The 18,505-nt window shown below is 56.0% G+C and overlaps 9 protein-coding genes across 9 annotated transcripts; 3 read left to right on the top strand and 6 right to left on the bottom strand.

The window, feature by feature from the left end:
* Positions 1-56: 56 nt before the first annotated feature.
* On the bottom strand, positions 57-1,314 carry PHYSODRAFT_293905 (hypothetical protein; the record flags this gene model as incomplete). The annotated part of the gene is made up of 4 exons (XM_009517306.1): positions 57-243; positions 276-1,100; positions 1,133-1,136; positions 1,260-1,314. The coding sequence occupies 4 exons, from the start codon at positions 1,312-1,314 to the stop codon at positions 57-59; spliced, it is 1,071 nt and encodes a 356-aa protein (XP_009515601.1).
* A 276-nt stretch (positions 1,315-1,590) lies between these two features.
* On the top strand, positions 1,591-4,353 carry PHYSODRAFT_469283 (hypothetical protein; the record flags this gene model as incomplete). Its single annotated transcript, XM_009517305.1, has 3 exons — positions 1,591-3,633; positions 3,711-3,884; positions 3,967-4,353. 3 exons carry the CDS (start codon positions 1,591-1,593, stop codon positions 4,351-4,353), a joined length of 2,604 nt encoding a protein of 867 aa, XP_009515600.1.
* A 53-nt stretch (positions 4,354-4,406) lies between these two features.
* PHYSODRAFT_284244 (hypothetical protein) lies at positions 4,407-5,217 on the bottom strand. The gene is made up of 2 exons (XM_009517304.1): positions 4,959-5,217; positions 4,407-4,876 (listed from the first exon to the last, which is right to left on the bottom strand). The coding sequence occupies exons 1-2, from the start codon at positions 5,173-5,175 to the stop codon at positions 4,740-4,742; spliced, it is 354 nt and encodes a 117-aa protein (XP_009515599.1). The 5' UTR covers positions 5,176-5,217; the 3' UTR covers positions 4,407-4,739.
* An 882-nt stretch (positions 5,218-6,099) lies between these two features.
* PHYSODRAFT_474684 (hypothetical protein) lies at positions 6,100-6,759 on the top strand (the record flags this gene model as incomplete). The annotated part of the gene is made up of 1 exon (XM_009517303.1): positions 6,100-6,759. The coding sequence occupies one exon, from the start codon at positions 6,100-6,102 to the stop codon at positions 6,757-6,759; it is 660 nt and encodes a 219-aa protein (XP_009515598.1).
* A 142-nt stretch (positions 6,760-6,901) lies between these two features.
* PHYSODRAFT_309223 (family 3 glycoside hydrolase) lies at positions 6,902-9,161 on the bottom strand (the record flags this gene model as incomplete). Its single annotated transcript, XM_009517302.1, has 3 exons — positions 6,902-7,186; positions 7,216-8,701; positions 8,827-9,161. The coding sequence occupies 3 exons, from the start codon at positions 9,159-9,161 to the stop codon at positions 6,902-6,904; spliced, it is 2,106 nt and encodes a 701-aa protein (XP_009515597.1).
* Positions 9,162-10,427: 1,266 nt separating this feature from the next.
* Positions 10,428-11,518, bottom strand: PHYSODRAFT_309222 (hypothetical protein; the record flags this gene model as incomplete). Its single annotated transcript, XM_009517301.1, has 6 exons — positions 10,428-10,496; positions 10,571-10,774; positions 10,850-10,948; positions 11,020-11,145; positions 11,219-11,320; positions 11,387-11,518. 6 exons carry the CDS (start codon positions 11,516-11,518, stop codon positions 10,428-10,430), a joined length of 732 nt encoding a protein of 243 aa, XP_009515596.1.
* Positions 11,519-11,768: 250 nt separating this feature from the next.
* Positions 11,769-14,355, top strand: PHYSODRAFT_309221 (hypothetical protein; the record flags this gene model as incomplete). Its single annotated transcript, XM_009517300.1, has 4 exons — positions 11,769-12,083; positions 12,249-12,470; positions 12,551-12,988; positions 13,246-14,355. 4 exons carry the CDS (start codon positions 11,769-11,771, stop codon positions 14,353-14,355), a joined length of 2,085 nt encoding a protein of 694 aa, XP_009515595.1.
* Positions 14,356-14,660: 305 nt separating this feature from the next.
* PHYSODRAFT_309220 (hypothetical protein) lies at positions 14,661-17,407 on the bottom strand (the record flags this gene model as incomplete). Its single annotated transcript, XM_009517299.1, has 8 exons — positions 14,661-14,717; positions 14,798-14,973; positions 15,041-15,176; positions 15,247-15,537; positions 15,758-15,948; positions 16,016-16,133; positions 16,212-16,373; positions 16,694-17,407. The coding sequence occupies 8 exons, from the start codon at positions 17,405-17,407 to the stop codon at positions 14,661-14,663; spliced, it is 1,845 nt and encodes a 614-aa protein (XP_009515594.1).
* Positions 17,408-17,797: 390 nt separating this feature from the next.
* On the bottom strand, positions 17,798-18,475 carry PHYSODRAFT_293896 (hypothetical protein; the record flags this gene model as incomplete). Its single annotated transcript, XM_009517298.1, has 1 exon — positions 17,798-18,475. The coding sequence occupies one exon, from the start codon at positions 18,473-18,475 to the stop codon at positions 17,798-17,800; it is 678 nt and encodes a 225-aa protein (XP_009515593.1).
* Positions 18,476-18,505: the final 30 nt, after the last annotated feature.

Below are 18,505 nucleotides of genomic sequence, written 5' to 3'. Positions count from 1 at the left end.
CCCGGCCTAACGAAAAGCGGTTTAGTGTGTGAAGGGGTGCCAGCCCCAACAGACGCCTATGATCGATGGCATCTCATTTCGCTCTCTCCAGTATTTGTAGTGCATGCGGAGGAGTCCTCTCTGTGTATCCGGTATCCGGCAGATAGAATATCCTCGCGATCCGGCTCGGCAAGGACAGCGTTGTTGCCATCATGCATATTGGCCTGAACTTGTTGTGGCTCTATGACGGAGATACCAAATCGGCTAAGTTTAGATAGCACCGTTAGGAGTCCCACCGACGGTGGCCGAGCCTCCATCGATCCGATCGATTCGGACACGACCTGCGCACGGGTTGAAGCTGGTGAGCTTCTCGCTTCTTGTGAGCGACAGGGCGAGGCGGTTGCGGGATTTTGGGGACGCCCAGCGCCTGCAGCTTCTGCTGGTTCTCCTGGACGCGGCGCTGCCGCTTGGCCTCGTACTCGCCGGATGGGCCTGTACGCCCCCGCGCTCGCGAGCACTGCAAGAACGGCGTTACTGTCCATCCCGAACATCTTGGGGGAGCCGCTGAGGCGTGGGGACGCTCCATTGCCGCTCGTTGCTTGCGGGATGGAGATGGCGGGTGGGGCTTGCGGTGGCGAAGGAGGTCGAGCTTCGACTGAACTCCGGCTAGGGGGGTGGAGCGCGGGGAAGCGGGTTGGAGCGCCGTCACGAGGGCCCTGCGGCCAGCGTCGCCGAGACGGGCTCGAGGTGACGCATCTCCGGAGGATGGCGCATGGGGAGCTGGCATCGCTCCCCCTGCCGGGGAAGTTTGGCGAATGGCGCCACTAGACCATGAAATCTGAGAGCATTTTGTTGCCGCACCGCCAGCGTCGCCAGATATCCTGCTCCTGTTTGACAAGTTGAAGCGCGCCGCAACGGCCAGCGACTGGCGTCCTCTATGCGTCGCAGTGGACAACGGCGCCCGCGACTGACGACGGTACGCGCCCGGATTTCCGGCCTTTGCCACGGCCCGTGGCACGGGCACACCGCCGGCTCGGCAGTAAAGGTCGGAAATTTCTTGCTTGGGTTTCGAGCAGTACCGTGGACCGCGGTGGACGCGCAGTACCGTGGCGGCTGTTTTACTAAAAAGGTCGGAAATTTGTACGGTACTCACTTATCTATGATTTTGTATGGTAAAAGCAATACTAAATGAAATGGAACGAAATAGAACAAAATAATAAATGAAATGAAAACACGATTAGAAATTTGGAATTTTCAGAATCGATCACCGAAAGTCGTACCAGATGGGGACACAGTTCTAATCCGTATGTAATTTATCCGTAATTTATCGTACATCTGTAAATTACGGTACATCCGTATCGTATCACCGTAATTTATTGTACAGTATGGTTGTTGGAAAAGCGCAGAGAATTGCCAAGAACTCGTTGCCGGCGGGGGCGATCGGTGCCAGGCTCGACCACCACTGACACAACTCCATTTACAGACTCCTCGAAGTCGAGGAAAAGTATCCCCGCCAAAAGCTGCGACTTGAGCGAGCCGCGTCCGTTCGTTCATCCGTCAGCCCGCGACCTCTGCGATCCGTAGCGCTTCGACGACTCGAGGAAGGCAGTCATGGTGCTGGACATGAAGGCCGATGCCAAGGACGCCAACCTGGACGGCCACACTGCTGACAACAACTTCGATGAGCGTCAAGACGTCGTGACCCAGTCCGACGAGGATGCCGCGATCGCCGCGCGGCAGTTCACTATGACAGGCGTGGTCAGCACGAAGCAGCGGCGGCTGGTGGACGACACCGTCGAGTCAATAGAGATACCGTCGTACACGAGCAACACGCCGAAGGAGCAGCTCTGTCTCGAATATATCGCAGGTTTCCAGCGCCAGTTCGAGCGCATGTTCCCCAAGCGACGGCCACTGTATCTACATCCACCGAACGAAAAGGGTGTGCCCAAGTTCGTGTGCACCACGATCCGACCGACGCTCCTTCCTTATCGAGATCTGTACGACTGCCATGCGTTGGCCCAATTCTTGGCGGGTGTTGTCGAGTACGAGCCCCTTGCAAACCCGACGATCCCACCAGTGTGTCTTCCATCACCGACTTTCACGCTCAAGTGGAGGTCTGCAGACAGCTTCGACTTGGCCACGCTCTTGGCCTCCTTCCTCATCGGTGCAGGGTACGACGCCTACGTTGTCAACGGCATTGCTCCTCGGTGGCTATGTCTTCTGGATCAGAGCAAGGCCCCACTACCAGTGTTACCGGTGGAGGAGGAATTGAGGAAGGCGCATGAGCACGACACGACGTCGGATCCGTCCAAAGCGCATGGCGGAGCCAGTGATAGCAAGTTGGTGAGTGATGTGAAATTGGTCAGTCGCACAAGCTTCACGAGCAAGTACTTGGAGAGGCAGGAGCTGGCTGAGAAGGAACGACTAGAGAAGTCTCGTCGAGTCTTAGACTTCAGCTACGGAGAGAATGACGATGACGAGGATCCATTAGAAGGCAAACGGGCACACGCGTGGATTCTCATTCGCGCAGGTAAGCGCGAGGTTTCGGACCATTTCTTCTTGGAACCCTCGACTGGACGAAGCTACTCGCTGCGAGACTCCCCTTACACGGCCATCGAGAGCGTGTGGAATCATGAAAATTACTGGGTGAACATGCAACAACACCCCGTGCACCTTACTCTTTTCGACTTGGCCAACCCAACCGACTGGGAGTACGTCTTCCTGTCCGCGGCAGAGCGCAAGTCGTCAAAAGAATCCGAGCAAGGCGCTAAAGGTGTGGATCTGTCGGACGATCTCAAGATGCTCAGCACGGAAAGCGACAACCAGCACGGAGCGGATGCCGCCGACGACGACGACCTTATTCTCGACATTCCTCCGTCTTGGGTGACTAAACTTCACATTGACCGGGCAACCTACAAGAAGAGGTTTGTGAAAGATTGCCAGCATGTCACGCTGTATCATCGCGCCAAAGTGGAGGAGTTCGCTGACAATACGCACGAGCAGGGCTTGGTCGCACGCGTTACGATCTTCCGCGACGTCGGGTGTACGCTACCCATCGAGATTCGAGAATACTTCAAGAACCGGAAGGACAGGCTTGAATCTCGTACGCGTTTCCCGTTCGAGGGTAAATTCGAGGAACGCTTTGCGCCGGGTCGGATCCCGGAAGCACTCAAGTCACGCACCGAGTGGATCGGCTATCGTCGGGAGCTTCAGTTCTACACGAGTGCTCGCCCTGACGGGCTGGTAAGGCGTGAAGAGGAGATCCAAAAGCGCGTTGTGGAGCATTTCGACGGCCGCGACGACTTCCTCATCTTCCGGTCCGTGACGCTTGCCACCGACAAGGACGAAGTAGACTCGAAGAACCCCTACATTTTGCCTGGTGGTCCTGCTGGCGAGATCTCAATCAAGAAGATGAAGGAGAAGTTTGCGCGAAATACTGCCGTTGTAGCTGACGAAGATCAGCGCAAGCGAGCTTACAACCTTCATGAAGGCTCCATCCGCGTGTACTACCACTACGCGACTGGAAAGATTACCGCTGGATCGCGTGTCTATTTCAAGGCCCCGAACGTCCCTGTCGAAGTCGTAATGGCGGATCCGAACGCGAAGAAGCCGAAGCTTTCGGTGTTGGAAAACGAATTGCGCGCTTCTCTGCAGGTGTACTTGCGGGCTTAACTTCGTATTTGGACGAATTGCTCGTTTGTTCACGATTTTTATGCGTTTTTGTTGCTCAGATGGAGAAGGATTGCTACAGCGCGGTGCGGCACTCGGACATTGAGACGCAGGACATCCTAAAGATCCGAAAACGTGAAGAGATGGCGATCGTCTTAGAAACGAGCTTCTTCGACACCAACGAGGACGAAGCTCAAGCCAAAGAGAAGGAGGACGCCAAGGAACTCGAGAAAAACGTACGTTGTCTGCAAGTGCTGCTTTGGTCCACCATTCTACATTTACTTTGTTCACCACCTCACATGTATCACTGCATGACAGGCGAAGAGCGAGGTGGATTACCTCAGCCCATTCTTGCAGAGCGTGCACGCAACCGGGGATCTCTCCAAGGAGGACGCCCAGACTGTGCGCGATATGTGTCTGCGCAACCTGAAGGAGCGTCTGCTCGAGCGCGCCAACATCATCCAAGGCCGGCTTGACAAGGAGAACGCGCTGCTGGCCAAGCGCCAGGCCGCGTTCCAGCGCAGTCAGCGCGAGCACGACCAGGGCACGGACGAGGAGTTCGAGCGCTTCTGCAGCGAGACCATGTTCCGCATCCAGATCCTGGAGCAGCGTCTGGCAAGTCACGAGGAGACGGCGCTGCAGAAGTACGCTGAGATGGACAAGCGTCTGCACAGCGACCCTCGACTGCGAGTGTTGCACCGATGAACGTGTACTGTACTCTACGCCGCGGTAGACGATGAAGCAAAGGCGAACCCTGTGTGTTGTAGTTCCTTGTGGAAGCCCTTCGTTTTATTCGCGTTACATGGGAGGCAGCGAGGCATGGAAGTCAATACACTATAAAGAGACCTAACAGAATCTTCCCACGCTGTCGCTGTTGCTCTCATGCAGCCGCGAATGCCGCGACCCGACTCACAATTCCCCGACGAAAGCGCGAAAACAAGATGGAGCTGCATAACGCCGCACTGACGCCAACGTGATACGCTCCTCTGATTCGACGCTTTATTCAGCAGCTCCGAACGGCCCGCACACTTGATAACCTAAGCAGCGAGTCGGCCTGGAGGCAGCAGCGGTGCGAGAGAGAGGGACGACGCTTAGTAGTCCTCGTCTCCGCCGAACATGTCCATGCCGCCGCCCATGTCGACCTCCTCTTCCTCCTCAACGGCCTTCTCCTCCACCTTGGCGGTGGTCTCACCGGCAGCGGCAGCGCCGGCAGCGGGGGCAGCGCCTGTAGAGCACAATATCGATAGCATTAGCGTTGCAATCCTCCCATAACTGCTATGTAGCACATTGCATTGGCGTGGTCGTACCAGCCGAGGGGCCAGCCAGGAACTTCTCGACGTCCAGGCCGCGGGCCAGCAGGTCGGCGAAGAGCGGGGCCACGTAGGCGGCCACGTCGTTGCCCGAGGCCTCGAAGGCCTTGGTCAGGGCGTCAGCCGTGACCTCGACGCCGGCGTCGAAGAGAGCCAGGACGGCCAGGGAGGCGGCGAACTCGTCGCGCTGGGTCTTGCTGAGGTCGGCGAAGGACATGGTTGCGTCAGGAAAGATAGAACTGAATCGGTTTAAGCTCGCTAGCGGAAGTCAGTCTGCCACCCGATTCGCCGCCCGGAGCGGCACATTTGCCGCGAATGACTGGTCCTGCTAGGGCGGCGGCATTTCTGCCACTCAGAGCGCGCGCTGTCGGTGTGTTGCGCGAGGTGTGCGCCACACCATATGAGCCGGCGGATGTTGCGCGAGGACGGTCTTCGCGCAACATGCTAGACCACTTCAGCCAAACCGTCCACCGCAAGTGGACACTTTTTTTGCAGATTAATTTTGAATGCGGCTTCGGTGGGTAGACGACACCAGTGCACTTACAGACTCTGTGTGCTTAGTAGGCACTGCTTACCGTTGCCAATGGAGCATTGGTCTACTTCATCTAAGGCTGACAGAGCTCCTACATGTCCCTGACCAACAGAACCGTCAAGGTCATTCATGCCGGCTGAATTGGCCCAGTATATTCGTCAGGCAGAATTCCCATCTGGACTGCCGCAGCTGTATTCGCCTGCGTATCCCAAGCAGGTGGCTCTCCCTCGGCCTCTCTTCACCCAGATGGCTGTCTGCTCAGAGATACGCGTCGCAACGGGCAGAGCATTGGACAACACTTGCCTTCTTGCGTCCGTAGCAGCAACTAAAGCCAACTAACGTACTTCGATGGTGGCCGTGCGGAAGAGCGAAGACGTCACCGTCGTGTTTTCATCGGGTGCTTCGCTGTCTGAGAGCTACCACCGCTCTGTTGAAGGCTTCACTCGCTCCGCCCCGAGCACGCCCAGTGGGTGCGGCAGGCGTGTCATCGCCAGCAAGCGTGTGCGAGAGCTCGCCGACATCCCGCGTGCTGCTGGACTACGAGATGTGAACGTTGAAGTGACGGTGGCTCACACGAAGAGCAAACTCAAGGCGCGATTCTTCGTGGAGATGAAGCGTGACAAGACCATGCTGAGGCAGAGCTGGGGATTCGGAGTGGCGCTGGCGGACGTCCGCCAGTTCGAGGTGCAGATGCGGCAAATTGTGAAGAAGCACTATCGCGCCAACCGCCAAGGCGAGCGCAATGGGGTCAAGAAGTGCTGCGCCATGTGCATCCAGCTAAAGGAGGAGATGAACGCATGGTCGGCAGTAAATCGCTGGAGTGCCATCAGTCCGGCTCACAAGGAGCGCAAGTGCGATACCGTCAAAAACTTCTTCGAGAAACTCTTCGCCATGCTGGGCAAGCACGCGCAGTGGATGCACGAATGTGAATCTCTGCGCGAGATTCTCCGCGCGGCGGAGGGGCTGAGCGAGATGCAATACCCGCACGATGCTGACGCGGTCGATGTTATCCGTTCACTGCGTCGCGTTGACATGAGTGACGGACAACAAGACACGGACTGTACGATCTGCATGTCCAAGATCGACAGTCTCCCGGTTGAATCGGCGGAACACGGACGCGCGTGCGGAGTGGAGCTACCCTGCGGGCATCGCTTCCATGATACGTGCATCTGCATGTGGCTTCACACTCGTTTAGACTGCCCTGTGTGTCGAGGACACATATCGGCTCCTGCTAACCCCGCTCTCTCCTCATCGAAGCGGGTATTGTAAGCCACGAATAATGATTAAAGACACAAATATCTACGTGTAGTTCTTGTCTCCTTGGTTTAAAGTGAAATCGAACGCTATCGCTGTGAATGCAACTAAGCCGATGTGACGGTCCTAGTTTCATCAGCCATAGTGCAGCGGACCATTACACGTGCGCTCTCAGAATCGCCTTCTCGCCAGCAACCTCGACCCGGAACGTCAGCTGTTCGTGCACGCCATTCGTGATGATGATATCGTACGACCCAGGAAAGCTCACAAGGTTCCCCTCCTCGTCCACGAGCGCAAGCGTGCTCCGTTGCACCTCGAAGCTCAGCCGAGTACTCTCGGAAGGTTTCAACGTCACACGACGGTAGTCAAACAACTGCTTGTTTAGCAGCGTGGCTGGCCCTGATGCATCGGTCTTGATCGGTCTGAAGTAGGCAAACACAACCTCGTCACCCAAGACGGAGCCAGCAACACCGAGATCGTAGTGTTCATCGTCGCCGACACCGATTTGGCCGTGGTGGCAGTGGCATCATCGGCCTTCAGCGAAAACGAAGTGTAGCTGAGACCCCAACCGAACGGGAACACAGGTTCTCCCTTGAAGTACCGATACGAACGACCAGGGTACGCCGTCACGTTCATACTCTTCATGTCAACGGTATTGACGTAGTCTGAGCGATACATGGTGACTGGAAGTTTACCACCCGGGTTCGCATCGCCAAAGAGAATATCCGTCATCGCCTGCGCCCCGAAAAAACCTGGGTAGAATGCTTCCACGAGGGCATCCGTCTGCCCGATGATATCCTCAGCCGTCAACACGCCTCCGTTCATCAGCACCACGACTGTGGGTTTGCCCACAGCTCGAACGCGTTGCAGCAGCTGCACCTGGATAGCTGGTAGGTCGATGTTGTTACGGTCTCGGACTTCGGCTTCGACGGATTTGTCGATACCAAGGAAGAGAACAACAGCTTCAGCTCCTTGAACGGCCTTCACAGCCTCGACGAACCCAGCCGTAGAGTTACCAGTAACATTGCAACCCAGTGCATACGTCGTGCTTGAATCTCCGTTCGAAGCACTCACAGCCTCAAACGGGGTCTTGATGCACCCCACTTCGTTGTAATCGCCATGACACATCTGGCCGAGATAGTTACCGAGCAAGGCGCGTTTGGCCTGGGCGTGAGGCCCCACAACTGCCAACTTGACCCCTCTACGCAGCGGTAACACTGGCTGGTTGTTCTGGAGCAGGACGATGGACTTCCGAGCGAGATCGAGGCTCAGCTTCTTGGCCGCGTCCGTGTTCACATCATTCGGCGTCACCTTCCAGTACGGTTGGTCCTCGATAGGGTCAAAGAGACCGAGTTCAAAACGCAGCTTCAGCGTGTGGCGCAGAACGTCGTCCACTACCTTCACATCGAGCTGATTGCTCTCCACCAGCTCTTTCAGACACGCCATATATCCAAATCCCCTACCGCTGTTGACATCAGTACCGGCGAGGATCGCCAGCCGTGCAGCCTCACAGCGTGTAGGAACGTAGTGGAGCCAGTCGGAGATAGCTTCGATAGCCCCCGAGTCACTCGTGATGTAGCCGTCAAAACCCAACATACCCCGCAGCAGCTTGTTCTCGAGTTCGTTGTTGGCGCATGCCGGAACACCGTTCACGCTGTTGTACGAGCACATGACGCCCTTCGCGTTCCCATCGACGATGGATGAACGAAAGGCAGGGAAGTACGTGTCTGCGAAATCGTACGGTGACACAATTGCATTGAACGTCTTGCGGTTGCCACCCCCGTAGTTTTCGTACGAATAAGCGACGTAGTGCTTGAGGGTAACCACAGCTTGAAGATACCTCGGGTCTTCGTGCTTGCCCTCTTGAAGGCCCTTGGTATACGCCACGCCGTACTTGCTGTTCACGAGTGGGTCTTCCGACGGCGTCTCTGTGTTGCGTCCCCAACGCGGGTCACGGCTGATATTAATGTTGGGTGATCAGCAGTCCAAGCCAAGGTGCGGCCCCGTCGCGTAGTTCTCTCTTGCTCCCTCGAGCCACAGTCCGCGAAGTTCCCAGCCCACAGTCTGCGCCATATCACGCACCGCCTGTGGATCGAAAGGTTCACCGGATTGGGGAATGACGTCGGGCAATTGGTGCCGCACGTCGACCGGACACCGTGCACGCAGTTGGCACCCCAGTTGTATTCCGGTAGTCCGATACTGCTCATGTTGCCGCGGGGACTAGCGCGAGCGGTCAGTAGGATGGCCTTCTCGTCCAGCGGAAGGCGCGCCAAAAGGTCTTCGACACGCGCTGAGACTGGTAACGAGGTGTTGCAGAATTGCAGCTTCTGATGCTCGCCGACACAGGCCCGTGGAATTTCAGCATCGACCGATGCAGCAACAACGCTTGCGACGAGGAGCAAGAGGGGTAGCACCATGTTGTGCAAGTTGGGAGTATCGATGTTGTTATTTTTTTTCTTCTTTCTTGAATCTGCTTGAGTGGATGGCAGAAAAATGCGGAATGGCCGTTGACTTTCGTTTCTGCGGCGCGGATGGCGGTGCTCTCGAGTATCATCCCAAGATCGATTCCACCCGGAGGTTGCTCTTGGGGATAGGATGAGACAGGCTTGACTTCAAGGCTTGAATTTGAGGTGTCCAAGTTTACACTGCAAGGATTGGTACAGGCCTTACTGGCAGCTACGCGACAAGGTAATACGTTACATTCACCTCATCCACTCACCACATTGCTTGCTTACCGGTATACTCATGTGTTGTACATGTATTACGCGTGGATTGAAGTGCACAAGACCCTCATGATCAAGCATGTTCGTGAGTAACATTCCTTACAGTACATGTATTCGTAATGCGACGTTCTTTTGCTGTGTTGACCATCGTTTATCGTTATAACTGGCCACACTATGTTGTCGCTACGTGAGTTGAATGCGCTCGTAAATTAACCAGGGTTCACTACATGTACTGCCCCTTGTAAGCTTGCTTACGGTATTGTGCCTTTCACTTATTCTGCCGTGATAATTCTGGCATAACTCTAATCCCTTATCGACCTTAATTATGCCCTGAGGTAGCTAATTCCCATGTTAATTCCGAGTCGTCCCTCCGTGGTCGAATTAGGAGCGGCGATGGTGAGGCCGAGTTAAGGCGGAATAAGCTAATCCAGCCTGTGTTAGGCGAAAACAGAGCGATTGGCGGCTTCCTACTGTACCCGCCAATCCATGCCATTCTGCTCGTATCTCCGTCGATTGGCTCTCAAATGCTGATCGCGGGTGTTAGGGGAAGCGCTCACAATCTTAGGCAGAATTAGCACTAAATAAGCGTTAATCGCCCTTTTATGACTCTAATTCCGCCTGAATTAACAGCTCACCCGCCAAAATATGTGAAAGGCACAATAAACTCCGTCGTCAAATCCGTCGACAGATGTGCATATTTGGGATCCATAAGCTTAACCGACTGTATCCCACCCAATGCGCCGACTGCACACTATCAACAACCAAAATGGCTACTGTAATGGTCTCAAGTCAACGACTTTGTTTCTGGGTTTCCGAATCCCTTTAACTAAAAATGATAGCGAGATATTACCACTCCCAGTCCTCTGCGGAAGGCAAACACAGTTTGTCGTGTTGCAACGATTCCGCAGCGGAGTCGTATGTCGGTACGATACACCCGTAACGTGACTCCTTCATGCTGTGTCACTCCAGTATGTGGATAGCATCAGTGTTGTTTCGGAGCTCCGCGAAGTGCAGCGCATTCTCTCCAAACTGCGAGCGCAATCCGATAAATATTTAACGATTGTGCCGTATTTACTTACTAGAAGCGGCATACACGCACGTACCGAGTTCTTGAGTGTCGTGTCGGCGCCGTGCTTACGCAGAAAATCAATGGCCTCGGTTTGATTTTTCTTGGCCGCCACAATAAGCGGCGAATAGCCTTGCTCGTCGAGGGCATTGACGTCGGACCCGGCCTCGACAAGGAGTTGGACTACCTCCAAATTCGGCTTTTCACTATAACACGCATGGTGAAGCGCGACAGAGCCATTCTGGACGCAACAAGAAGGCAGAGACCCAGCTTCAACACCAATATGCACAAATAGCTGAGAAAAGCAAAAGCTTACAACGTTCTTGATGGAGTGTTTTGAGCCAGCTTGGAGCAAATGCGATACACACCCTGGACTTCCTGTCCGAGCAGCGTTGTGCAACGGTGTATTTCCGAACTACAAGGACGAAGGAAGCAAAAATATGGTGAGCAAGTTTAAACAGTGAGCCGAGTGTACTCCGCCCTTACCTGGTTCTGTAGATTGATGAGGTCAACAGCGTCCTCACTAGAATTCTCGAGGATCTTGTTCAAAACAAGTTGCAGGATATCTGGGTCGCCTTTGAAAGCAGCCTCATGAAGAGGGCTGTTCCGATCCTGGAGCAGATTCAACATATCAGCTAATGAATGTTGACTCCTTTAGCAAAATGGCCAGCAAGCCTCGACGGACGGGGGTTTTCAGCACTCCGAGCTCTGCATCAGCTTTGAGTAGGATCTCGACGATCTCGCTGTGGCCGTTTGAAATGGCAGCAATCAGCGGCGTAGCTCCATACTGCGCGCACAACAAGATAACTTCGTGAGCCGATGATACTCGACGCCTGTTTCCACCACTGCGTACCGACTGCGTGCAGTGCCAGTTGATGTCCACTTCCGGGTCCAGCACAAGACCCCTGACAGCCTCGACGTCGCCAGTCTCGCTCGCGCGGAACAACTCCTCCGTCTGCTTGGACACCACCCGATTCGCACTCATCAATTCCACTGCACTGCCGATGCAGCAAAGCAAAAATGCACTGGTGACTCTTGGAAAGAATCCTAGATGAAGAGTCGTTCGCTCGATAGGCTTGGCCCAACCCCAGGGCACCTTGGTCCCGCAATGAAGAAGTGATAGCATGTTGCTCAATAACACTAATCAAGTGCTAATAACCAACTCGTTGATAGAAAGTGACCGAGTCATTTTCACACCCTCCGTGGTCATTTCCGAATCCTCGCAGTTCCAAGAAATGCAGATCCAAGCTCTAGCGGCGCTGCTGGCCGTTGCGTTGGCTCCACGCAGCTCTGCCGCCTGCGACGGCTTCGACCAACTTCGCGCAGCTCTCAATGCCAACAGCAACGGCCTCGCGGACTCGCTGACGGCCTGCGTGGCTCCGCTGCTGTTCGCGCCGGTCAAGTGGCTCCCGACGGACCAAGCGCACGAGTTCTGCCGCCAGGACGCGTGTGTCCGCGCCGTGGCGCAGCTGAAGAAGCTCCCGCTCTGCATGCGGTACAGCTCCATCCCGTCCGGCAGCGACGCCAACACGCTGGCCATCGCGCAGCAGGTCATGCGCGACTGCGGCGGGGCTTGATCGCCATCGCTTCACTTCAACTTACCCCCTTTGACCTCCCAAATCGAATATTTCAGGTGTCGACCACAACAATTATTGGTTTCAACGGGTTTGTGTGTGCCCCGGCGGCCAGTGGTGATCGTGCCAAGCGCAAAGCAGGAAGGACACCGAGCTAACTACAGGACCATGGCCGGGCGTGGACGCGAGCTCACTCTGCCCGCGTGGATGAAGAAGCAGCAGGCGGGAGGCCCCGCCCCAGGTGCTGGCGCCGCGCAGCCCCCGCCCCCGCCGCCCCCGTCGCGCGGCGGCGCGTACCCTCCCCCTCCCCCCCAGCACCAGCAGATGCCGCCGCCGGCGCCCTCGCAGTTCGCCGACGCCCCCGTACGTGCAGTGACGTATAAAATCATCGAGGTATAGTCTACTCGTACTAACTTATTATTGTTTATTGTATTATAATGTAGGAGGCGAGCAACGACAGCCGCCCGCCCGCTGAAGCCGACGACCGGCGCCGCAGCTCGCACCGCAGCAGCAGCCGCCGCAGCCGGGAGCGCTCCCCGCACCGCCGAGACCGCAGCCGCAGCCGGGAGCGGCGGTCTTCGCGCCATCGCTCCTCGCGTGACCGTCGCAGCCGCAGCCGGGAGCGCGAACGCCGTCGCTCTCGTGATCGCTCGGACCGCCGCTCGTCGAGACGCAGCCGCAGTCGCTCGCGCTCGTCGACGCGCATCGTGCGCCGCCGCAAGAAATCCAACTTCGACGTGCGTCCGCCCGGAGTGACGGAGGAGAACGCCGCGGCCTACGCGGCGCAGGCCATCCTGCAGCAGAACATGGCGGCGCTGTCGAGCTCCGTCGGCCCAGCGTCGTTCGGCGCGCCACAGGCTTCGTCGATGCCCTCTACTGGAGTGAGTCAAGCTTTATTTTTATCATTTATTTTGGACGCCGGTGCATGTACGCACATGGAGGACGGCAACCAGCAGCAGCACGGAGAGATACGACGGCTGACACGATGTCGTTGTGTGTTCGTTGTCCGTTGTCTGTCCGTCGTGGTGCTTGGCAGCTCTGCATTGTCTCCTGGAGCGGCGCCGGATTCGGGCGCTCTAACCCTCGCATTTCCGCTAACTCGTTGTGCTTTTGATGTGCTTGCTCCTTGTTCTTTCAGAATGCACCGTCGGCGCAGCCGATGTACAACCATTCGCACCAGGGCAACGCGGCGTATGGATTTGCAGGCCAGTCGCAGCAAACGCGCCACGCGCGCCGGTTGTATGTCGGCGGCATCGGAGAAATCTCGGAGCCCGAGATCACCGCGTTCTTTAACGATGTCATTGACCGGGCACTTGGAGAGAAGCAGGAAGGTGGTTCTGTGGTGTCCGTCTACATCAACCGCGAGCGCCACTTCGCTTTTGTGGAGCTGCGCACCATTGAGCTCACGACCGCGTGCATGAACCTCGATGGAGTGTCGTACAACGGCCAGCCCCTGAAGATCCGCCGACCTAACGATTACAACCCCGCCACTGTCCCCAAGGACCTCGGCCCGATTCCGCAGCTCAACCTGGCAGCGCTCGGTATTGTGTCGACCACTGTGAGCGACGGCCCGGGTAAGATCTTCATCGGCGGTCTCCCGTACCACCTTAATGAAGAGCAGGTGAAGGAGTTGCTGCAAGCGTTCGGTCCGCTGCGTTCGTTCCACCTCGTCAAAGAGCTCAGCTCCAACCTTTCCAAGGGCTACGGGTTCTGCGAGTACATGGATATCAACGTGACGGACGCCGCGTGCCTCGGATTGAACGACATGCGCCTTGGTGACAAAACGCTTACTGTTCGCCGCGCAATGTCCCAAGAGAACGCCAAGGCTGTCGCAAGTGCAGCAGGTACGGTGAACACAGGCCTGGAAATGGGATTGGACCCGTCGCGCGCCGCAATGCAGGCTATGAGTTTGGCAGGCATTCCCAGCCTGCCACTCGGTACGCCTTCCCGTGTGATTGTGCTACTCAACATGGTTACTCCGGAGGAGCTCGAGGATGAGGAAGAGTATGCCGACATTTTAGATGACATCAAGGGTGAGTGCGAGCGCTTTGGTGCTGTGCCGTCACTGTTGCTGCCGCGTCCCCGAGACGGAATCCCCAGCGCCGTCGGTAAGGTCTTTGTTGAGTTTGGCGATGTGCAGTCAGCCCAGAGCGCGGCGACAGAGCTGCACGGCCGTGGATTCTCAAACAGGACAGTGGCAGTCGAGTTCATGGATGAGGGAAAGTATGCGCGCAGGGAGCTTGCGTAGGTTTGCTGAATCGCTAATTTGGCAACTTTATGCTGCTGAGATAAGAGTAGCGGGACTGATGCCCATACTCCTATGGACATCAAATGGATGCATTGCGTGGGGCAACCAGTCTTCCGACGACACTCGGGGATTAGCGTACGTGCTCGATGTAACTGCTCTGTGCTATGTGCTTCTCACTGGTACTTCCTTCATATCATTCATAATAAATGCGTGTGGTTTCTCTTCCTTTTCGTGTCTTCAGTAGCAGAATATTTACACACACACGATTCCACCTCGTGCACCCCGGGGGCTCTTTCGCTTGAGCTTCACGTAGCTTCATCGAGCACGAACTGCTGAGCCAAGGAGTAGCCAAGGTCCGTGGCCTGCAACCAAAACCAAACGTTCACGGGTCATTCAGACGACGCTCTCCGGTTCAAGGCAATATCGTCTGTGAGAAGCGCACCTTGCGGAAGTGCGCTTGTGCAGCGTCTGCATTTCGTGGGACGCCTTTGCCATGCGACAACAGACACCCTAAGTTGAAATGTGCATGCGGGCTGTTGAGATCTGCGGCGCGGCGGTAGCATTCAGCAGCTTTCAGGAAATTTAAGTCGCATCCTTCACCTTCTTCGTACATCAACCCTGTCCAGATGAAACAAAACCAACGGTGTTAAAGAGCTATGGTGGCACAGAGGAGCGGTTGTTGTACCTAAAGCGTTCAAGGCTTCGGGATCACCAGTGTTTGCCGCGATGCTGTAAAAGCGATGTGCCTTCGATTTATCTGGCGTGCAGCCAATACCCGAGTAGTACATGGTGGCGACACGCTTCGCTGCCTTAGCATGGGGCTGATTGGACATCACATTGGGCGGTGAAGGTCAGAAGTTTATCGACGTGAAACACCTCAAGCATCCGTACCGTAGTTGCCGTGGCAGCTTTGGAATAGAAGCGAAGGGCAGCGCCTTGATCTCGAAGAAGCGAAGATGTCTCCAGCAATTTACCGAGGGCGTAGTAAGCGTCTGTGTGCCCTCCGTTCCCAGCGCTTAGCAGCAAGCGAAGTGCTTCATCATGGGACTCTTCCCGATCTCGAAATTGAGCTGAAGATGATGTTGAAGTCAAGGCCGCTGCTACATCGCTCGTCTGAGGTGTATCGAGAAGCAGCAAGCTTGCGAGGCGTGTCATGGCTACGCTGCTACCTGCATCTGCAGCCTGAGATGCGGAGAAGTGAGTCTAATGGAGCTCTGAGTCAGTCAAAGGAGAACGTACACTTTGGAGAAATGCAATCCCGCGCTCCATGTCCTGCTTGACACCGTTGCCCGTGGTATATAGCAAGCCGAGTCGTGTTTGTGCGCTCGAGTCACTCTGTTCGGGACACAAGAGATTCGGTTACCTCCCATTATCAGACTACGATACAAATGCAATTTCTCACCTTGACTGCTGCGCGCTGAAGGAAATGAACAGCTTTGACCACATCTTGCTGAACATGCGTTCCCACAAGAAAGAGACGTCCGAGACTCGCCTCGGCTCCCGTATGACCCTGGTCAGCAGCTTTGGCGTACCAAGTGGCTGCTTCCATGTCATTTGGTTCGCATCCACCGCGTCCGTGTTCATAAAACATCCCTGGAAACCAATCGTGAAACTAGTGAGGTGCCGAAGAGACCCGTTGAATTGCCTGGATGGTTCGAACCTAGCTCGAATTGAGCGTCTCGGTGACCTTGCTCCGCAGCTTGGGAAAAGCGAACTCGAGCAAGGGCGAGAAATTCATCCGATTGTCGTGCGTCTTTCGAGTGTGCAGCTTTTTCGCACTAGACAACAAATATGGCAATGCAAGGACGTTAGAGATGAGCTTGAGACAATTTATGGCAAGTATGGCCCCTACCTACCATTAGCAGACCCAGTTGATGACAAGCCTCGAGATCCCCAACAGAGGACGCAAGCTCATACCATTTTCCTGCCACGAGCAGGTCTTTCTCCGTTCCATTTCCAGCGAAGTACATTTGTCCCAAGCAAGTCATTGCCACGGCGCAACCAAGGTCCGCAGCTTGCTGTCATCGATACGCAAACGCACAGGGGTGAGAGATCTGAGAGGTGAAGACGAGATAAAAAAAGTTGTGCGTATTACCGCGTATAGCATGAGTGCTTTTTGGAGATTCTTGGCGACGCCGTGGCCGAAGAAGTACTGATGCGCTTCCAAGCAGATTTCATCCCCAGTAGGAGCGGGTATTTCTGCTGGTTCTGGTGGAGGTGGTGGCGTCACAGGGGCTGGTAGCGGCAGCTCGATACCTGATCGACGCGCGACTGCCATGGACAGCTCCATGAATAGAGATGTGTAATACGAGTTGATCTCCTGAAAGGCGAACAACACCTCGCGCTTGAATGTCCGATTGAGCAAGAATTTTGCGGCGCGCAGACGCTCAGCAATTGCAGATACCTGTGCCAATGATGCTGAAAAGTTCTGTAGTGCGACAGAAACACCTTCATTCGAAGCGTGCTCCACGAACTCGGCCTCGTACGCCGCGAACTCATCTTGTGCTTTGCCTAGCAAGCCTCGAAGCTCCCCACCCAGTCGTACTGCAAGCAGCTTGCGCGGGTCCACGCTGTCCAGCTGAGCCAAAAGTTTCTCCAATATTTCTCTAACGTCGTCCACCAAGGGGTGTGCTTCGGTTGCTAAGCTCGCGCCACTCTCAGGGTCGACAGACGCCGACGAGTGCCTTGATTCAGACTCCACCTCCTTGTTTTGTTGTCCACTTGGCTGTTGCCTTACTGCACGACTATCATCCGACGCTTGTGATTTTTGAAGCGATGATTGCAGCAGCTCTGGTTTGCTGGCTTGTGCTCGCTTAACTATTCCGAACATGGTGCGCATACTGGAATTGCCTTCCCCAGCCGAGCTCACGGGGCTTTTGACACTGCTAGCAGACTGCTTCTTGGAGCGAGTAGCGTTCGATGCATTTACCACATTCTTGGCGACAGCAAAAAGCAGTTTGGGCTCGCGAGTCTTTGTATTTGACGTAACTTCAGTTTTCTTGGTGTCCTCCTGGCTCGTCACATTTTCATTTGCAGGTCCTGTCGGCGACATTGCAGCAGGTGTTAAACCAGGCAACGGCGACGTCACGACAGTGCTTGGATCACTTGCCATGGTCGCTACAGCGCCACCCAAACTGCAATGGAGAGCGAGGTACAAAGTGCACAAATGTTCAAGGTAACGCGACCAGCTCCCGTAATAGAAGAGAGTTTAATTTTACCGCTAACACGCATCAGTCTAGCGCACAAGTGCGAGGGTCAAGCTCTGCAATCCCCTAGTCGTACTGCTCCCAGGCTTGCCTCCTGCTACTATAATACCCCTAATCTCCCCATGTCTGGACGAAAAGTGCGTCTCAAACCGAGTTATCTTCTTCTCTCGGCAGGATTGATTCAAACTTGCACCTTCGCCAAACTGAAAAAAAGAATGGGTGGTCCACGACATCCTCTACGGCTGGTAGTCCGACGCGTATCTGCGGGACGTGCGGTCGTCGTGTCCGTTGGACGGCATGGGGCGTCGATACCCACGCTCCATAGCTTCGTCCTCCCTGCGCATGGGGCGTGCGTCATTGCGTCGGTAGTCATCGTCCCTCGGTCCGCGCGCAGAGTATCCACGGTCTTCGTAGCGGTCTCCGCCGCGTCGGTAGTCTCCACGGTAGTCCCGACGGTCACGAGAGCGAGAACGGGAGCGAGAACGACCGCGGGGCGGGCCACGACGGTACGAGTCTTCACGGCGTCGGTCCGCCCCATACTCAAAGCCACGGTAGTCCCTGTCCCGGTCGCGTCCATTGCCATTGCGGTCTCTCGAGCGCGAGCGCGGTCGCTCCTGGGGCGGCGGGGGGCCTCTGAAGTCGCCGCCATTGCGTCCGTTGCCACGGTCACGAGAGCGGGAGCGCCGCTTGCCGCCCGAAGGCTCGCCCATGCCGTTGTTCATCGGCGGCGGGCCGCGCGGGGCTGGCTCGGGCGCGTCGTCGAACTGTCCGTTGCGCGCCGGGGGAGGAGGAGGCGGCGGAGGTCCCTCGCCAGCAGACGGAGGCGCGGAGCCCGGGGCGGGCGACGCGTTGAGGCCCGCCTTGGTCATCCACGCGGGCAGCGTGTTCGCTCGGCCTCGACCGCGTCCAGCCATCGTTCGCGTAGCTGCTGGCTTTTGAATTAG

The sequence above is a fragment of the Phytophthora sojae genome (assembly GCF_000149755.1).
Source record: "Phytophthora sojae unplaced genomic scaffold PHYSOscaffold_1, whole genome shotgun sequence".
Taxonomy (NCBI): Eukaryota; Oomycota; class Peronosporomycetes; order Peronosporales; family Peronosporaceae; genus Phytophthora; species Phytophthora sojae.
The sequence above is the reverse complement of the archived record's forward strand: the minus strand, read 5'-3'. Positions and strand labels throughout refer to the sequence as shown.